This window comes from Takifugu rubripes, chromosome 19 (genome assembly GCF_901000725.2).
Source record: "Takifugu rubripes chromosome 19, fTakRub1.2, whole genome shotgun sequence".
Classification (NCBI taxonomy): domain Eukaryota; kingdom Metazoa; phylum Chordata; class Actinopteri; order Tetraodontiformes; family Tetraodontidae; genus Takifugu; species Takifugu rubripes.
In genome coordinates, this window is record NC_042303.1 from 3,369,052 (window position 1) to 3,383,063 (window position 14,012).

Here is a 14,012-nt window from a genome sequence, read left to right on the forward strand (position 1 = left end):
CCCTTATTGTGTATTAGAGCAAATGCTGGTGTCCACAAAGTCATGTGACAAAAGCTGGTCTCCTTAAACATGAACTGTACTCTACTCATTAACCAGCAAACTATCTTCCACATGGATCTTGTTAAAGTTTACCGGCTATTACGCATGCGAGTTTAAAAAGACTAGCCAAGTCTTGTGCAACTTAATTACAATCTTTGATTTGCAGTTCATGTTTTAATTGAACATTTTTTGATTTATGTTTTAACATTTGTAAAAATACGTTTAAGGTTGTAAGTATGTATTGTCTTAAGCAAATGTATCTAAAGTGCCCCAGTGAAACCTTATAACCAGTAATAGAAGTAACTTTTTATTTTTTCCAATTACATCTCAGCACCACAATCATTTTTCAAGTCAGATCCTAACTTTATCTTTCAGAAACTCATGAGTCTCATTAGAAGAAGCTGATCAGAGTCACAGCAGAGAAACATGTGAGGTGTTTAACGGGTCACAAGACCTGATTTTCAATTTCAGTGGGCTGACTGGCAATTTGCCACTTAAAGGGGCCACAAATAAATTCTAACCCAATGTAAATCTATCTGTCTATACATCCATGCATCTATCTGTCTATCTGTCCGTCTATTTAATTTGAAACTCCAAACACACACACGCACACGCACACACACACACACACACACACACACAGCTCATTGGCTCCTGCTAATGAATGGACATGTTTAGAACCAATCAGAAAGAAGTGTCCAGTAAAGATTTAGATCCGTTCTGTGTCAGCTGGCTGTTCTCTTGCTGTTTGGCTGCATACAAAGAAACAGTCTCCGCTTCAAAATTGCATTTACTTCATATTGTCTCATCTGTCCATCATGCACAGCAAAGAACAAATCAGGTAAGTTCAATACATGTTGTATAATATGTGGTTTTATTTAATGCTTTTCTAACTGTTTTTTAGCGTGGACCAAATACCTCATCTTTGCCATAGTTTTACCAATTCATTCCAAAATATTTGTAGTTTTTTGGATTGTAATCTCTTGTTGGATTCTTGATTCCTTATATTATTTGATGATGAGTATTTGATATTTTTTTTAATTTTTTAAGATAAACTGCTTTTTCAACCTCACATGTTAAAAGTGATATTGAGATTCACAGCTTATATTTGTGTTTTCTAATTTACATTCTTAAGTTTTTAGATGTTTAAAAAAAGGCAATCTTTTATTTGGAGTAAGATGACCATTTTAATTATTTGTCTTAGAGTTCAGAGCTACATTAAGACTTGAGAGGGAAAAATATGGTACCACATCTATGTTGTTTTGCAGTCACGATGAATACCAGAAAGCAGCTGATTGGTTGACGTCTCAAACTAGACATCGCCCCCAAGTGGCAATAATATGTGGATCTGGATTGGGCATGCTTGCTGACACCTTGAAGAGTCAGAACTCTTTTGCTTATTCGGACATACCAGGGTTCCCACAGAGCACAGGTAGACAAAAAACAGCATGTGTGATCTTGTTTTTTACACAAAAATAAATCCATTTCAGATGTGAACTGATCTTTTTTGGAAAAAAAAAATCAGATTGAAGAGTAAATGTCAAGTGCATTTTTGTTCCAGTGCAGGGACATGCAGGTCGGCTAGTTTTTGGGGAACTAAATGGGAAGACATGCGTTTGCATGCAGGGTCGCTTCCACATGTATGAAGGACACTCACTCTGCAAGGTACACACACACACACACACATGCCATTTGTGCAATGTACTCATGCAGAAACAAACAGAAGAAAAAGAAATGCACTCGAGATACATTTATACATATTGCATAATGTCTGTTTATTTCTTCTATATTATATATTTATACGATTTTAATTAAATCTATTAAAATGGTTTATCAGCACATGGAGGCTCAATTCTCTCTCTGTTTCTACGTGCACATGCCTCCTCCCCCCTCCTCTCCCCTCTTCTCCTCTCCTCTCCTCCTCTCTTCCTCTCCTCTCCCCTCCCTTCTTCTCTCATCTCCTCTCCCCTCCCTTCTCCTCTCATATCCTCTCCCCTCCTCTCCTCCTCTCTTCTTCTCCTCCCTTCTCCTCTCCCCTCCTCTCCTCTCCTCTCCCCTCCGTTCTCCTCTCCCCTCCTCTCCTCCTCTCTTCCTCTCCTCTCCTCTCCCTTCTTCTCTCATCTCCCCTCCCTTCTCCTCTCCCCTCCTCTCCTCCTCTCTTCCTCTCCTCCCCTCTCCTTTCCCCTCCTCTCCTTTCCTCTCCCCTCCATTCTCCTCTCCCTTCCTCTCTTCCTTTCCTCTCCTCTCTTCTTTTTCATTAATGCCAGTCTGTCTGTCTGTCCTCTTGCCAGACCACATTTCCAATAAGAGTTTTTAAGCTCTTGGGTGTAGAGACGCTGATTGTGACGAATGCTGCCGGCTCCTTGGTTGATGGCCTCCATATTGGTGATATCATGATCATCAAAGACCATATTAATTTTCCTGGATTAGTTGGTTTCAACCCTTTGACTGGACCCAATGATGACAAGTAATTCAGACACAAAAGAATGAGTAACACATTTCTTTTGTTTCTTTTTAGTTGTATTTGCTAGAGTGGTTTATTTTGCTGTAAGAGTTCACTTTCATGTTTAGTTTGTTGGTTGCTTTTATATAAATTTATGCACTCATACAAATGCATCGTGCCTTTGCTGTGTATCTTCTAAAAATGTTTTGGATGGTTTCATTCAGATTTGGGCCGCGTTTTCCAGCCATGTCAAGTTGCTATGACAAAGGCTTACGTTGCTTGGCAATGGAGGTGGCCAAGGAGCTCGATGTGGCAGGTATCATGCAGGAGGGTGTATACGCCATGGTTGGTGGGCCCAACTTTGAAAGCATCGCTGAAGCCAGATTGTTGCATTGTCTTGGGGTGGATGCTGTTGGTAAGAAAAAACATTATAACTATTTTCTGATGTTCTGGGTAGCAAAAAGTTACGGAAGAAACTGTATATTTGGAAACTGTAAAGCCTTTTTAAATTGTGAAATTTTAGCCTCCCTAAATATTTTTCAGTTTTTATAAATTGACTATTTTAAAAGGTTGCTGTTGTTAAGGGGTTTTCATTTCCATTTCTAAGCAGTGAGGCTTATTAGTAGAAATCAAATTTACGATAGTTGCAGTTGGTTCAATATGTGAAATACACTGAGATAAATAGAACAAGGTTAGACACGTGAGTACCTGTAGCCTACTTAGTTACTTATTACTGTGACTGCAAATGTGGTTATTTCATTTGATGTGTGTTGCAGGTATGAGTACAGCTCCAGAGGTTGTGGTAGCCACTCACTGTGGAATGAGAGTCTTTGGTCTCTCTCTGATCACAAACAAGGTGAAACAGTAATTAAGCATTTCATAAATAATTAACCATTTCATAAATGAAGATGTTTCTTACACACAATTAGATTAGTAAGTTAACGTGTTATACATATGCCTAAAGTCTTAATGGGTACATTTCAACATTTCTACTGAAAACAGCAGTGTGGAAGTGGTGAAAGGGAGGTAGTGTATGAACGACAGACAGACAGACAGACAGGCAGGCAGGCAGGCTGATTGATTGATTGATTGATTGATTGATTGATTGATTGATTGATTGATTGATTGATTGACAGGTGGGGAAAAGCTATGAGGACTCAGATAGCGTGAACCATGAGGGTGTGCTGGAGGTTGGCCGGCTGCGTTCTGACACCGTACAGAAGCTGGTGACTGAAATTATCAGGAGGATGGAGATTAACAACAACACCAATAATGCTGTTTAAACACACACACGCACACACACAAACACACAAGTTTACATTGTGTACAGTGTTTATGGCATGTTGTTTATATATTTTCACTAGTTTTAAGTATAGCCTTTTATTCTGTTTTCAAACTTCTGTTCTATTATATACTTTATTTATATTAATTACTTAATCCATATAAACCCAGAGGTTTCTCTAAATGCGTGTCTTAATATCATTAGACGCATTAAATCATCATTATCATTAAAGGGCTCTCACTAGATAGGTAGCAGTAAAATCAGGTTTATTGAACCACCAATTTAAATACACAGATATAAATACTGTAAGCGAACATAATGGATAAATTGAATAGAAGAAATAATATTACCAACAGAAAATCCGGATGTTGTCAACAATCTCTTGCTGCAAATTAGTAATTACCAAAGCAGCAGAGATGTGCTAAACTGCTGAAATCTCTCCCAGTAAACACCGCTGCTGATTACATTTCAGATTGAAACAATGTCACATCATTTCACTTATTGTGGACAATAAATTAAGTTAAAGTCTTGGTGAGAATTATTTTAACTGTAATAGTCTAACTACCAAATGTCGATAAGCATTCAGAAAGTGTCAACAACTAGTCAGTCCTTATTCAAATGACTGATTGAGGGGGATTGAAGACTAAAGTTGCAGGAGCAGTCATGTGTCGGTGCTGCATTTATAATATATCTTCTTGCATCTTCAACAATTTATCAATGTTATTTGAAAAAAGAAAAAAGATCTTCACGGTCTGTATTAATCAGATAAATTAATAAAAGAGAGAAATGTTTACTTCACACATTCTTTTTGTACACATCCACAGATAAATGCCGTTGTTAAAAGTTGGAATGTGGTTTGATTGTTAAATTTAGAGCTTTGCCATCCTGATCAACTCTCAGCTTGCCACAAAAGATTTAATAAGTATTTACTTGCAAACAGGTCCATATTCTTGTTCTTTTCTTCATCAATTCAAATTTCTGCCAATTAACCCTCTGTTTATTGAAAGAACATGTTCAGTTTTAATCTTTTGAATCAAAAGTACAATAGTAATAGTAGGCTTAGACTACGGTAATATTATTAAATAATGATAGCAATAATAGTTTTAAGAACAACAATCATATCTTTAATATTATATTATAACAATGATAACAATGATAGTCAAACAACATATATAATAACAATATAGTAAATATACTATTTTTAATTATACACAAATGCAATGTATACCCATCATGCACTGCTTTAAATAAAGATCTAAACATACCTCGATGTTTTCTGGATCCTTTTGTCCCATTTATGTCTAACAATGTTTGTAATGGAAAAATCAATGAAAACAGTTCAATAAATGAGTGATTAAGTGATAACTTTAATTATGTGGACATATCTTTCCTCTACAGATGTAATGCACTGTAGAGCAAGTAGCACTGTACCAAGATGGCCGCCCAACAGGCCTGCAGCAGCAGCAGCAGTGTCTATATATACACACACACATACATACACTCAGAGTGTACAGTATATGTCTGTGTGTAACCAACCAGGAACAGCAGCCACTGATGCCACCAGCCTACATCAAATCAAATCAAATCAAATCAATCTTTATTTATATAGCGTCTTTTACAATCAAAATTGTTTCAAGGCGCTTTATAGAATCCCAGGGCCTAACCCCAGACAAGGAGGAGAGGCCTCTCCTCTCCTCCTTGTTAGGAGAGGAGAGGAGAGGAGAGGAGAGGAGAGGAGAGGAGAGGAGAGGAGAGGAGAGGAGAGGAGAGGAAACCATGACCCAGTGGGGTGACAGAGGCCTGTCAGGTGATCATGTTTCTGGGCCCCGGCAGCCTCGGCCAATAGCAGCATAGCTAAGACATTAACGAAATGATTAGACGATCCCTTAAGTATGATAATTTGTCTGTCTATGATTTGTAACTGGAACTACAGAATTAATAACAATAAGCTTTTTCAAAGAGGTAGGTTTTAAGCCTAATTTTAAAAGTAGAGATGGAGTCAACCTGGAAGTAACAAATGCATAGACTAACTTTTCAGCATCATGCCGCATCAGTAGTTTCCTGATCTTTGTGATGTTTCTCAGGTGAAAAAAGGCACTTCTAGAGACTGTTTTAATGTGTGAGTTAAAGGACAGATTTTGTTCAAAAGTTACTCCAAGATTCCTCACAGAGAGACTAGATGTTAATGAGATATTAGTGATCATGTGATCTAATCTATCCCTGAAAGGTTCAGGACTAAACACCATGACCTCAGTTTTTCCTGAGTTAAGAAGGAGGAAATTTGAAGACATCCAGGACATTATGTCTTTAAGACAGGTCTGAAGCTTCACTAACTTCTCTGTCTCCTCTGGTTTCATAGATAAATAAAGCTGAGTGTCATCAGCATAACAATGAAAATTTATCCCATGCTGCCGAATAATGTTTCCTAAGGGAAGCATGTACAAGGTGAAAAGGATTTGTCCAAGTACAGAACCTGGAGGAACTCCATGGCTAACCCTACTGTATGAGGAGGGAGCACCATGGACATAAGCAAACTGGTATCTATCAGATAGATACGATCTAAACTGTCCCTTTAATCCCAATCACATGTTCCAGTCTCTGTAACAGGATGCTGTGATCAACTGTATCAAAAGCAGCACTGAGGTCCAGCAGAACCAGCATCGAGACCAGTCCATGATCTGAAGCTATAAGAAGATCATTAGTAACTTTAATAAGTGCTGTTTCTGTGCTGTGGTGAGCTCTAAAGCCTGACTGAAACATCTCAAACATCAAACAGGCTGTTTCACTGCAGGTGCTCCAGTAACTGAGTCACCACAACCTTCTCAAGAATTTTAGAGATAAAAGGAAGGTTGGATATCGGCCGATAATTTGCTCAGACATCAGGATCCAGTGATGGTTTTTTTAAGCAACGGCTTATTCACTGCCACCTTGTAGGACCGGGGTACATAACCTGTCACTAAAGAACAATTGATCTGGTCCAGGATAGAGCTGCCTATCAATGGCAAAACATCCTTCAATGGGTGTGTTGGGATGGGATCTAAAAGACACATGGTGGACTTGGATTTCTGAATTAGTGATGATGCCTCAGAAAGGGGGCACACCTCTGATTTACTATTTTCTTTTTCAGGTGGGCAACAGAATCAAGCGTGATTCTCAGTGAGGTTGCTGCATCTTCAGCAATAGAGTCAACCTCAGCAGGGCTAAGATTATAATGATTGATCCCTGGGGAAACACACAGTGGTCCTGGGATCAGCACAGGGATCGCTTCCTTAATCTTAGCTACAGCATTATCTGAAAGACATCTGCTATAGTACGACTGTGCTCTGAGCATAGAAGAATCCTTAATCATATAGAAGAATCCTATATGAATCCTATATAGAAGAATCCTGCAGGGGGCCGATATACAACTACAAACAAAAGTGGCTTTTCTGTCGTCCGATTCAGATGTGTGATGCCAAGAGTCAGGTTTTCAAATGAACTGGAACAATGTTTTGTTCTAGGATTAATTAATAACTTGGAGTGTTAGATTGCTGCCACTCCCCCTCCTTGACCAGTAACACGAGGAATATGATAATTAAGATGGGTAGGAGGAGTAGAATTATTTAAGCTAACATACTCCTCCAGAAGCCAGGTCTCAGTAAGACAAAATAAATCAATGTGATGATCCACTATCAGGTCGTGCACTAACAAGGATTTGCACAAAAGAGATCTATTATTTCATTCCACATTTAATTGTGATGTTAGTTTCTCCAATTTGTGCTTTGGTATTAATTTTAATTTTAATGTTTAATTGGTGAACTTTTAACCGTGGAACAGAGACTACCTCTATAGTGTTAAATATATTATTGTTGGTGGATGAGGGTTCTATGGAAGCAGCAGAGAGGTGTGTAAGACTACAACTCTGCATCCTGGTCTGGACCCTGGTTTGTCTGGTCAGTTTGGGTCTAATAAAATTGGCCAAGTTACTAGAAATGAGAGAGGCACCATCCCGTGGGATGTGGGATGGACACCGTCTCTCCTGATCAGACCAGGTTTCCATTTGCTGGTGACGTCAGACCTGCAGCTGGTTATCAATCAGCAAAAGCCGCCGGATTTTGGTCACCAGCGTCTGATCGTTTGGTCTGTTCTGTGGTGAACAAGGCTCAGTGGTGAACGTGCACGTGGCTCTGTGGTGAACGGGGCTCTGCAGTGAATGTGAACATGGTTCTGTGGTGGACAAGGCTCTGTGGTATCTTCTCCTGATCTGAACTATCAAATAACTTTCTCCATGTTCTCACATCTCTTCCTAGGTCACCTCGTGCCCTCAGAGGAACAATCAGCACTTCAGCGTCTCACCACGTTGTTTAAACGCCTTCAGCTGTTGTTTTATCTGTTAACGTCCCGCCTGAACCACATACTTAACGTAAGAGCAGCAGAGTTGTGGTTCCCCAGTGAGCATTTGCATTTCTATATATTGTGATAACCTTTATAACACATGGTTTTTCAATTATTTACTGACTTATATTTTTCTTCTGTGGCTTTATTAATGAAAGCAAAATCATTACATTTTCTTTTTGATCCAAGTTCTAATAAGTTATAATTAATATACAGTACTAACTTGGCTGGAATGAAAAAAAATAAGTGCAGTTCCTTGACATTTACATCTCTCGTGTTACTCATTCTCTCATGAAGTAATTGAGTCATTTCAATTTTCAAATGTGTGTTTTGTTTATTGTTGTCACTTGATATTAATTACTTTAATGCGAACGGCATGAGGAGCGAGCCTAACTTTGAGCAAGCCTGCCATCTACTGTTGATCAATGGCAGCGTTTCCTCCCCTACAAGCAACACTTTGTGACGTCAGAAATCCAGTAGCTCTCGCATCATTTTAGAAATTTCAAACTCATTTGACAAGTGAAAAGCAAATGTAAAATTACATGTGGACTACCTAACGGAGGATCCATACCCATCTAGTCGTGATTGAATATTATGTGAGGATCAACATTTGAAGCATTGTAAAGTCGGATCTAAAGTTGAAGTGCGTATGTGACTGAGGTATAATTGTGTGTAAGTGGGAGGGCTGTGAGTTCTTCAGGAATAAATGCATTTGGTGTGTGTTGGGGCAGTCACATGATGGGCCTGTGTTTTTCTTTGTTCATGTGATAATCTGAATAAGGAACTTGGTCCGAAAACACATTTAAACTTCATCACTCAACACAGTCTATCAAGTATCAAGGATTGGTAGAAATATCTGTCTTTTAAATATAATGAAATGTATATTAGGTCTCTCCGCTGGTTCATGGCTGCCCCTCCTCTACCCTCCCCACCCCTTCCATCCTCTCCTCTCCTCTCCTACCTAATATTTCCTCTACCTGTCCTTCCCCTTCTCTTCCCTCTCTCTACCCAGCCCACCCATCAGCAGGAGGGTCCCCCTATATGAACCTGGTCCTGCTCAAGGTTTCTTCCTCTTAAAGGGGAGTTTTGCCACTGTAAAACCATATTAAAACCTTTGTGATATATGATGTATATAACACCCAGCTATCTTCCGACTTCTTTATTTCACTTCTTGACTTGGAGGCTTTATCTCGGCTCTTTTCACTGAATTGCAAGTTTCTGCTACCTGATTTGTGGGATGTGTCGCAGAAATTTGAAAAAAAACACATCAACCACCTTATTAGGGTTTTGGCCCTTGTGTGTCATCAGGTCTGTCCCTTTGGAAGCGATAGCCGCAGCATCCCCGAGTCTTGGCAGGTTTTCCTCTGCTTCTGCTTTCTGTAATAAATGTGTTTTACAGGAGAGGGTGTATCGGCCCTGAGTCCATCCATCCTCTACTGCTTATCTGGGGTCGAGTCGCGGGTGCAGCACCCTAAGAAGAGAAACTCAGACTTCCCTCTACCCAGCTACTTCTTCCAGCTCATCCGGAGGGATCCCCAGGCGTTCCCAGACCAGTCGAGAGACATAGTCTCTCTAACATGTCCTGGGTCTTCCCGGGGGTCTCCTACCGGAGGGACATGCCCTGAAGACCTCACCAGGGAGGTGTCCAGGGGGCATCTTAACTAGATGCCCAAGCCACCTCATCTGGCTCCTCTCAACGCGGATGGGCAGCGGCTCTACTCCGAGTTCCTCCCGGATGGCAGAGCTTCTCACCCTATCTCTAAGGGAGAGCCCAGCCACCCTACAGAGGAAGCTCATTTCGGCTGCTTGTATCCGTGATCTTGTTCTTTTGGTCATTACCCAAAGCTCATGACCATAGGTGAGGGTAGGAACGAAGATCGACCGGTAAATTGAGAGGGACACGGTCGAATGTCTTCTCCAAGTCCAGAAAACACATGTGGACTGGTTGGGCAAACTGCCATTCATGCTCGAAGACCCTGCTGAGGATGTAGAACTGGTCCACTGTTCCATGCCCAGGACGAAAACCACATTGCTCCTCCTGAATCCGAGGTTCGACTATCTGGCGGACCCTCCTCTCCAGTACCCCTGAATAGACCTTACCAGGGAGGCTGAGGAGTGTGATCCCCCTATAGTTGGAACACACCCTCCGGTCCCCCTTCTTAAAAAGAGGGACTACCACCAATCTGCCAATCCAGCAGCACCGCCCCGGATATCCATGCAATGTTGCAGAGTCGAGTCAACCCCGACAGCCCTACAACATCCAGAGCCTTAAGGAACTCTGGGCGGATCTCATCCACCCAGCCATACACCGAGGAGTTTTTTGACTACCTCGGCAACTTCAGCCCCGGAGATATGAGAGCCTATCCCCAGGTCCCCAGGCCCTACATCCTCACTGGAAGGCGTGTTGGTGGGATTGAGGAGGTCCTTGAAGTATTCCTTCCACCGATCCACAACATCCCGAGTTGAGGTCAGCAGCACACCATCACCACTATACACAGCGCTGACAGTGCACTGCTTCCCCCTCCTCACACCTGATGGTCCGAAAGTCGTTCTCCATGGCCTCACCGAACTCTTCCCATGCCCGAGTCTTTGCCTCGGCAACAGCCGTAGCTGCGCTCCGCTTGGCCCGGGCCTATCTGCTGCCTCAGGAGTCCCACAGGCCCGATACGACTCCTTCTTCAGCCTGACGGCATCCCTCACCACTGGTGTACACAAGCGGGTTCGGGCATTGCCGCCACGACAGGCACCAACCACCTTGTGGCCACAGCACCGGTCAGCCGCCTCAACAATGGAGGCACGGAACATGGTCCACTCGGACTCAATGTCCCCCGCCTCCCCCAGGACATGGTCAAAACTCTCCCGGAGGTGTGAATTGAAGCTCCTTCTGACAGGAGACTCTGCCAGGCGTTCCCAGCAGACCCTCACAATACGTTTGGGTCAGCCAGGTCTGTCCGGCATCCTTCCCCACCATCGGAGCAACTCACCACCAGGTCGTGTTCAGTTGACAGCTCCGCTCCTCTCTTCACCCGAGTGTCAGAACATGCGGACGTAAATCCGATGACACAACCACAAAGTCGATCATCGATCTGCGGCCTAAGGCGTCCTGGTGCCAAGTGCACACGTGGACACCTTTATGCCTGAAGGTATTTGTTATGGACAATCTGAGACAAGCACAGAAGTCCAATAACAAAAGACCACTCGGGTTCAGATCAGGGGGGCCTTTCTTCCCAATCACCCCTCTCCAGGTCACACTGTCATTGCCAACGTGAGCATTGAAGTCACCCAGGAGGACGAGGGAGCCGCCAGAAGGAGCACTCTCCAGCACTCCCTCTAAGGACTCCAAAAAGGGTGGATACGCTGAACTGCTGTTTGGGCCATAGGCACAAACAACAGTCAGGATCTGTCCCTCTCATCCACCGGGGTAAACTCCAATATACAGGCACTGAGTTGGGGAGCAACGAGAATTGCCTCCCCTGCCCGTCGCCTCTCACCATCGGCAACTCCAGAGTGGGAGAGACTCCAACCCCTCTCGAGAAGACTGGTTCCAGAGCCCTTGGTGTGCGTCACGGTGAGGCCAACTATATCTAATCGGAACTTCTCAACCTTGCGCACCAACTCAGGCTCCTTTCCCACCAGAGAGGTGACATTCCATGTCTCTAGAGCCAGTTTATGCAGCTGGGAATCAGACTGCCAAGGTCCCTGCCTTCGGCCGCTACCCAAAACACAATGCACCCGACCCCCTTGGCCCCTCCTGCAGGTGGTGAGCCCACGGGAAGGGGTCCCATGTTGCTGTGCTCGGCCGGACTCCATGGGCAGAGGTCCAGCCACCAGGCGCTCACCAACGTGCCCCACCCCCAGGCCTGGCTCCAGGAGAGGGCCCCGGTGACCCGCATCTGGGCAAGGGAAACTGAGACCAATGTTATTTATCTTCATTAGGGGGTCCTCGGCTACACTTTGTCTGATCCCTCACCTAGGACCTGTTTGCCATGGGTGGCCCTACCAGGGGCATATAGCCCCAGACAACGGAGCGCCTAGGTTCATTGGGACACGCAAACCCCTCCACCACGATAAGGTGGTAGCCCAGGAGGGGCGGCCCTGAGTCCAATCCCTGAACATGGAGGACCAGGGGATCACTCTTTGCTGGCCCCAGCCCATGAACCTGTCCAGTGGGTGCTCCACCAGAAGTTCAAGACTCCAGCTGACAGCTGTAGGGGTCCATTGGGATGCACAAACCATCTCCCCATGATAAAAGCAGCAATCTCAATTGAGATGGAGTCCATAAATTTGGTAGAACATAATGGATTGAACCCTTTACAGCAAAATAGATAAATCTGGTAAACATTGTCCCAGTTTTCACTCATCAAATATCTCCTTTTGACACTGTAGTTTAATGGTGCACAACCCACAGCCTGCTTGTGCATGGACAGCAGATGGGGGGGGGGGTGATTAACATTCATTTGATGAGGGTAATGGAAACAAATTGTCCGGCACTGCTCGACCCACAAATGCTGATTTCTGATAAGAAGTTATGAGATCTGAGCTTCATTTCTGTGATGGTAAAGATATTACAAGATGAGATAAGATATCCTTTTCTATTCAGCCCATGGTGGAGAAATTGACCTTGTTGCATTTACAGGTAAAATAAGTGCATCACTGTAAAGAGCAAGATATATAAAGATTAAAGATATAAAAATTAGATTATAAAAAAAATATTATACACAAGTCTGTAACAGCCTGTAAGGCTCCCAAAGTCCCATTTTATTACTTTGTAAAAAGTTTATTTTACAGCTTCATTTATTTATTTATTTTGTTGACTTTGCTTATTCCTTTGGGGCATCTTTTTCATTTTGAAATGATAAACCTGATAAGAAATTTGTTCAAAAAGAAAATACCTCTTTTTTTTCTTCCACACAGGCGAGCAAGTAGTAGCACAGGCCTTCATGGTGATGTGGATACGTTTTTGGATTTCATTGATCTACTATTTGGTTATTGAATTGAAGACCTACGGACGCATTTATGCTACGACCAATCTTAGTTTTATGTTATATAGTTGTTAATCGTCTTGCACATCACAAGATGTTTTGGAATGAGCGACACATTTGTAACCGCCTGGATAGAATAACATTTCACCTGCAACTTACAAAGATAAGTTAAACAAGCAGTCAAAATCAAATTTAGTGAACATTACCTTTACATTGAACTTGTCATTGGGTTTTCTTTTAAATTTCAACATAAGTAATAAAAAAAATTATATACTTATTATATACTATATTTATATACTGTACACAATAAGAGATACAAAATCATGGGTGGCTAACTTAGACCTGAAAAATCTCAAATGAAAAAGAAAAATGTCAAAATGTAAATGCTCATAATAAGTGTGGCTCCCTATGTTGGCTAGAATAAATATGGAGTCACCTCCCACATAAAAGAACATCACACATTGCAATGAATAAACCTCATCTTGTCTTCTTGATTTGATTCTTGACTGTAGATGTGAGCCATTAACTAGCGAGAAATGTAATGCTCTGGTCTGTTTCCCTTCAAATTCAACCTAAAAAAGTGTCCGAAAGAGAAATGCTGAACAGATGGTGTTTAGTGTTTGACAACTGCATCTTAATGGTACCATGTTCAGCCAGTTCTGGGAAAAGACCAAGGTGACGCAAGAAGACAAGGACCAAAGCTCTGAGCATTATTGTTTCTCTGGTCTGAATCATCTTTATTTCCCGCTCACCGGACAAAGATACCTTTTCCACAGCAGCTACGTACTTGTGGGTTGGGTTGGGTTTGGGGAGGGGACTTCCGACAAATATATGCTGCTAGAACTGCTTGAGAAATATTTACAAGATAAAACAAGTCCCACCCCCCTCTCCC

At 42.4% G+C, this 14,012-nt stretch overlaps 1 protein-coding gene across 1 annotated transcript; it reads left to right on the forward strand.

Moving 5' to 3' along the window:
* The first annotated feature begins 365 nt into the window (after positions 1-365).
* On the forward strand, positions 366-5,026 carry pnp4a (purine nucleoside phosphorylase 4a). Its single transcript, XM_003973050.3, has 7 exons — positions 366-880; positions 1,308-1,471; positions 1,601-1,704; positions 2,331-2,506; positions 2,707-2,897; positions 3,259-3,338; positions 3,619-5,026. Exons 1-7 carry the CDS (start codon positions 858-860, stop codon positions 3,763-3,765), a joined length of 885 nt encoding a protein of 294 aa, XP_003973099.1. The 5' UTR covers positions 366-857; the 3' UTR covers positions 3,766-5,026.
* Positions 5,027-14,012: the final 8,986 nt, after the last annotated feature.

Coding starts and splice junctions, on each gene's coding strand:
- pnp4a (XM_003973050.3), top strand. CDS start 858: ATGCACAGCAAAGAACAAATCAG. Junction 2,898..3,258: donor TCTTGGGGTGGATGCTGTTG/GTAAGAAAAAAC, acceptor TGTGTGTTGCAG/GTATGAGTACAGCTCCAGAG. Junction 3,339..3,618: donor TCTCTCTGATCACAAACAAG/GTGAAACAGTAA, acceptor ATTGATTGACAG/GTGGGGAAAAGCTATGAGGA.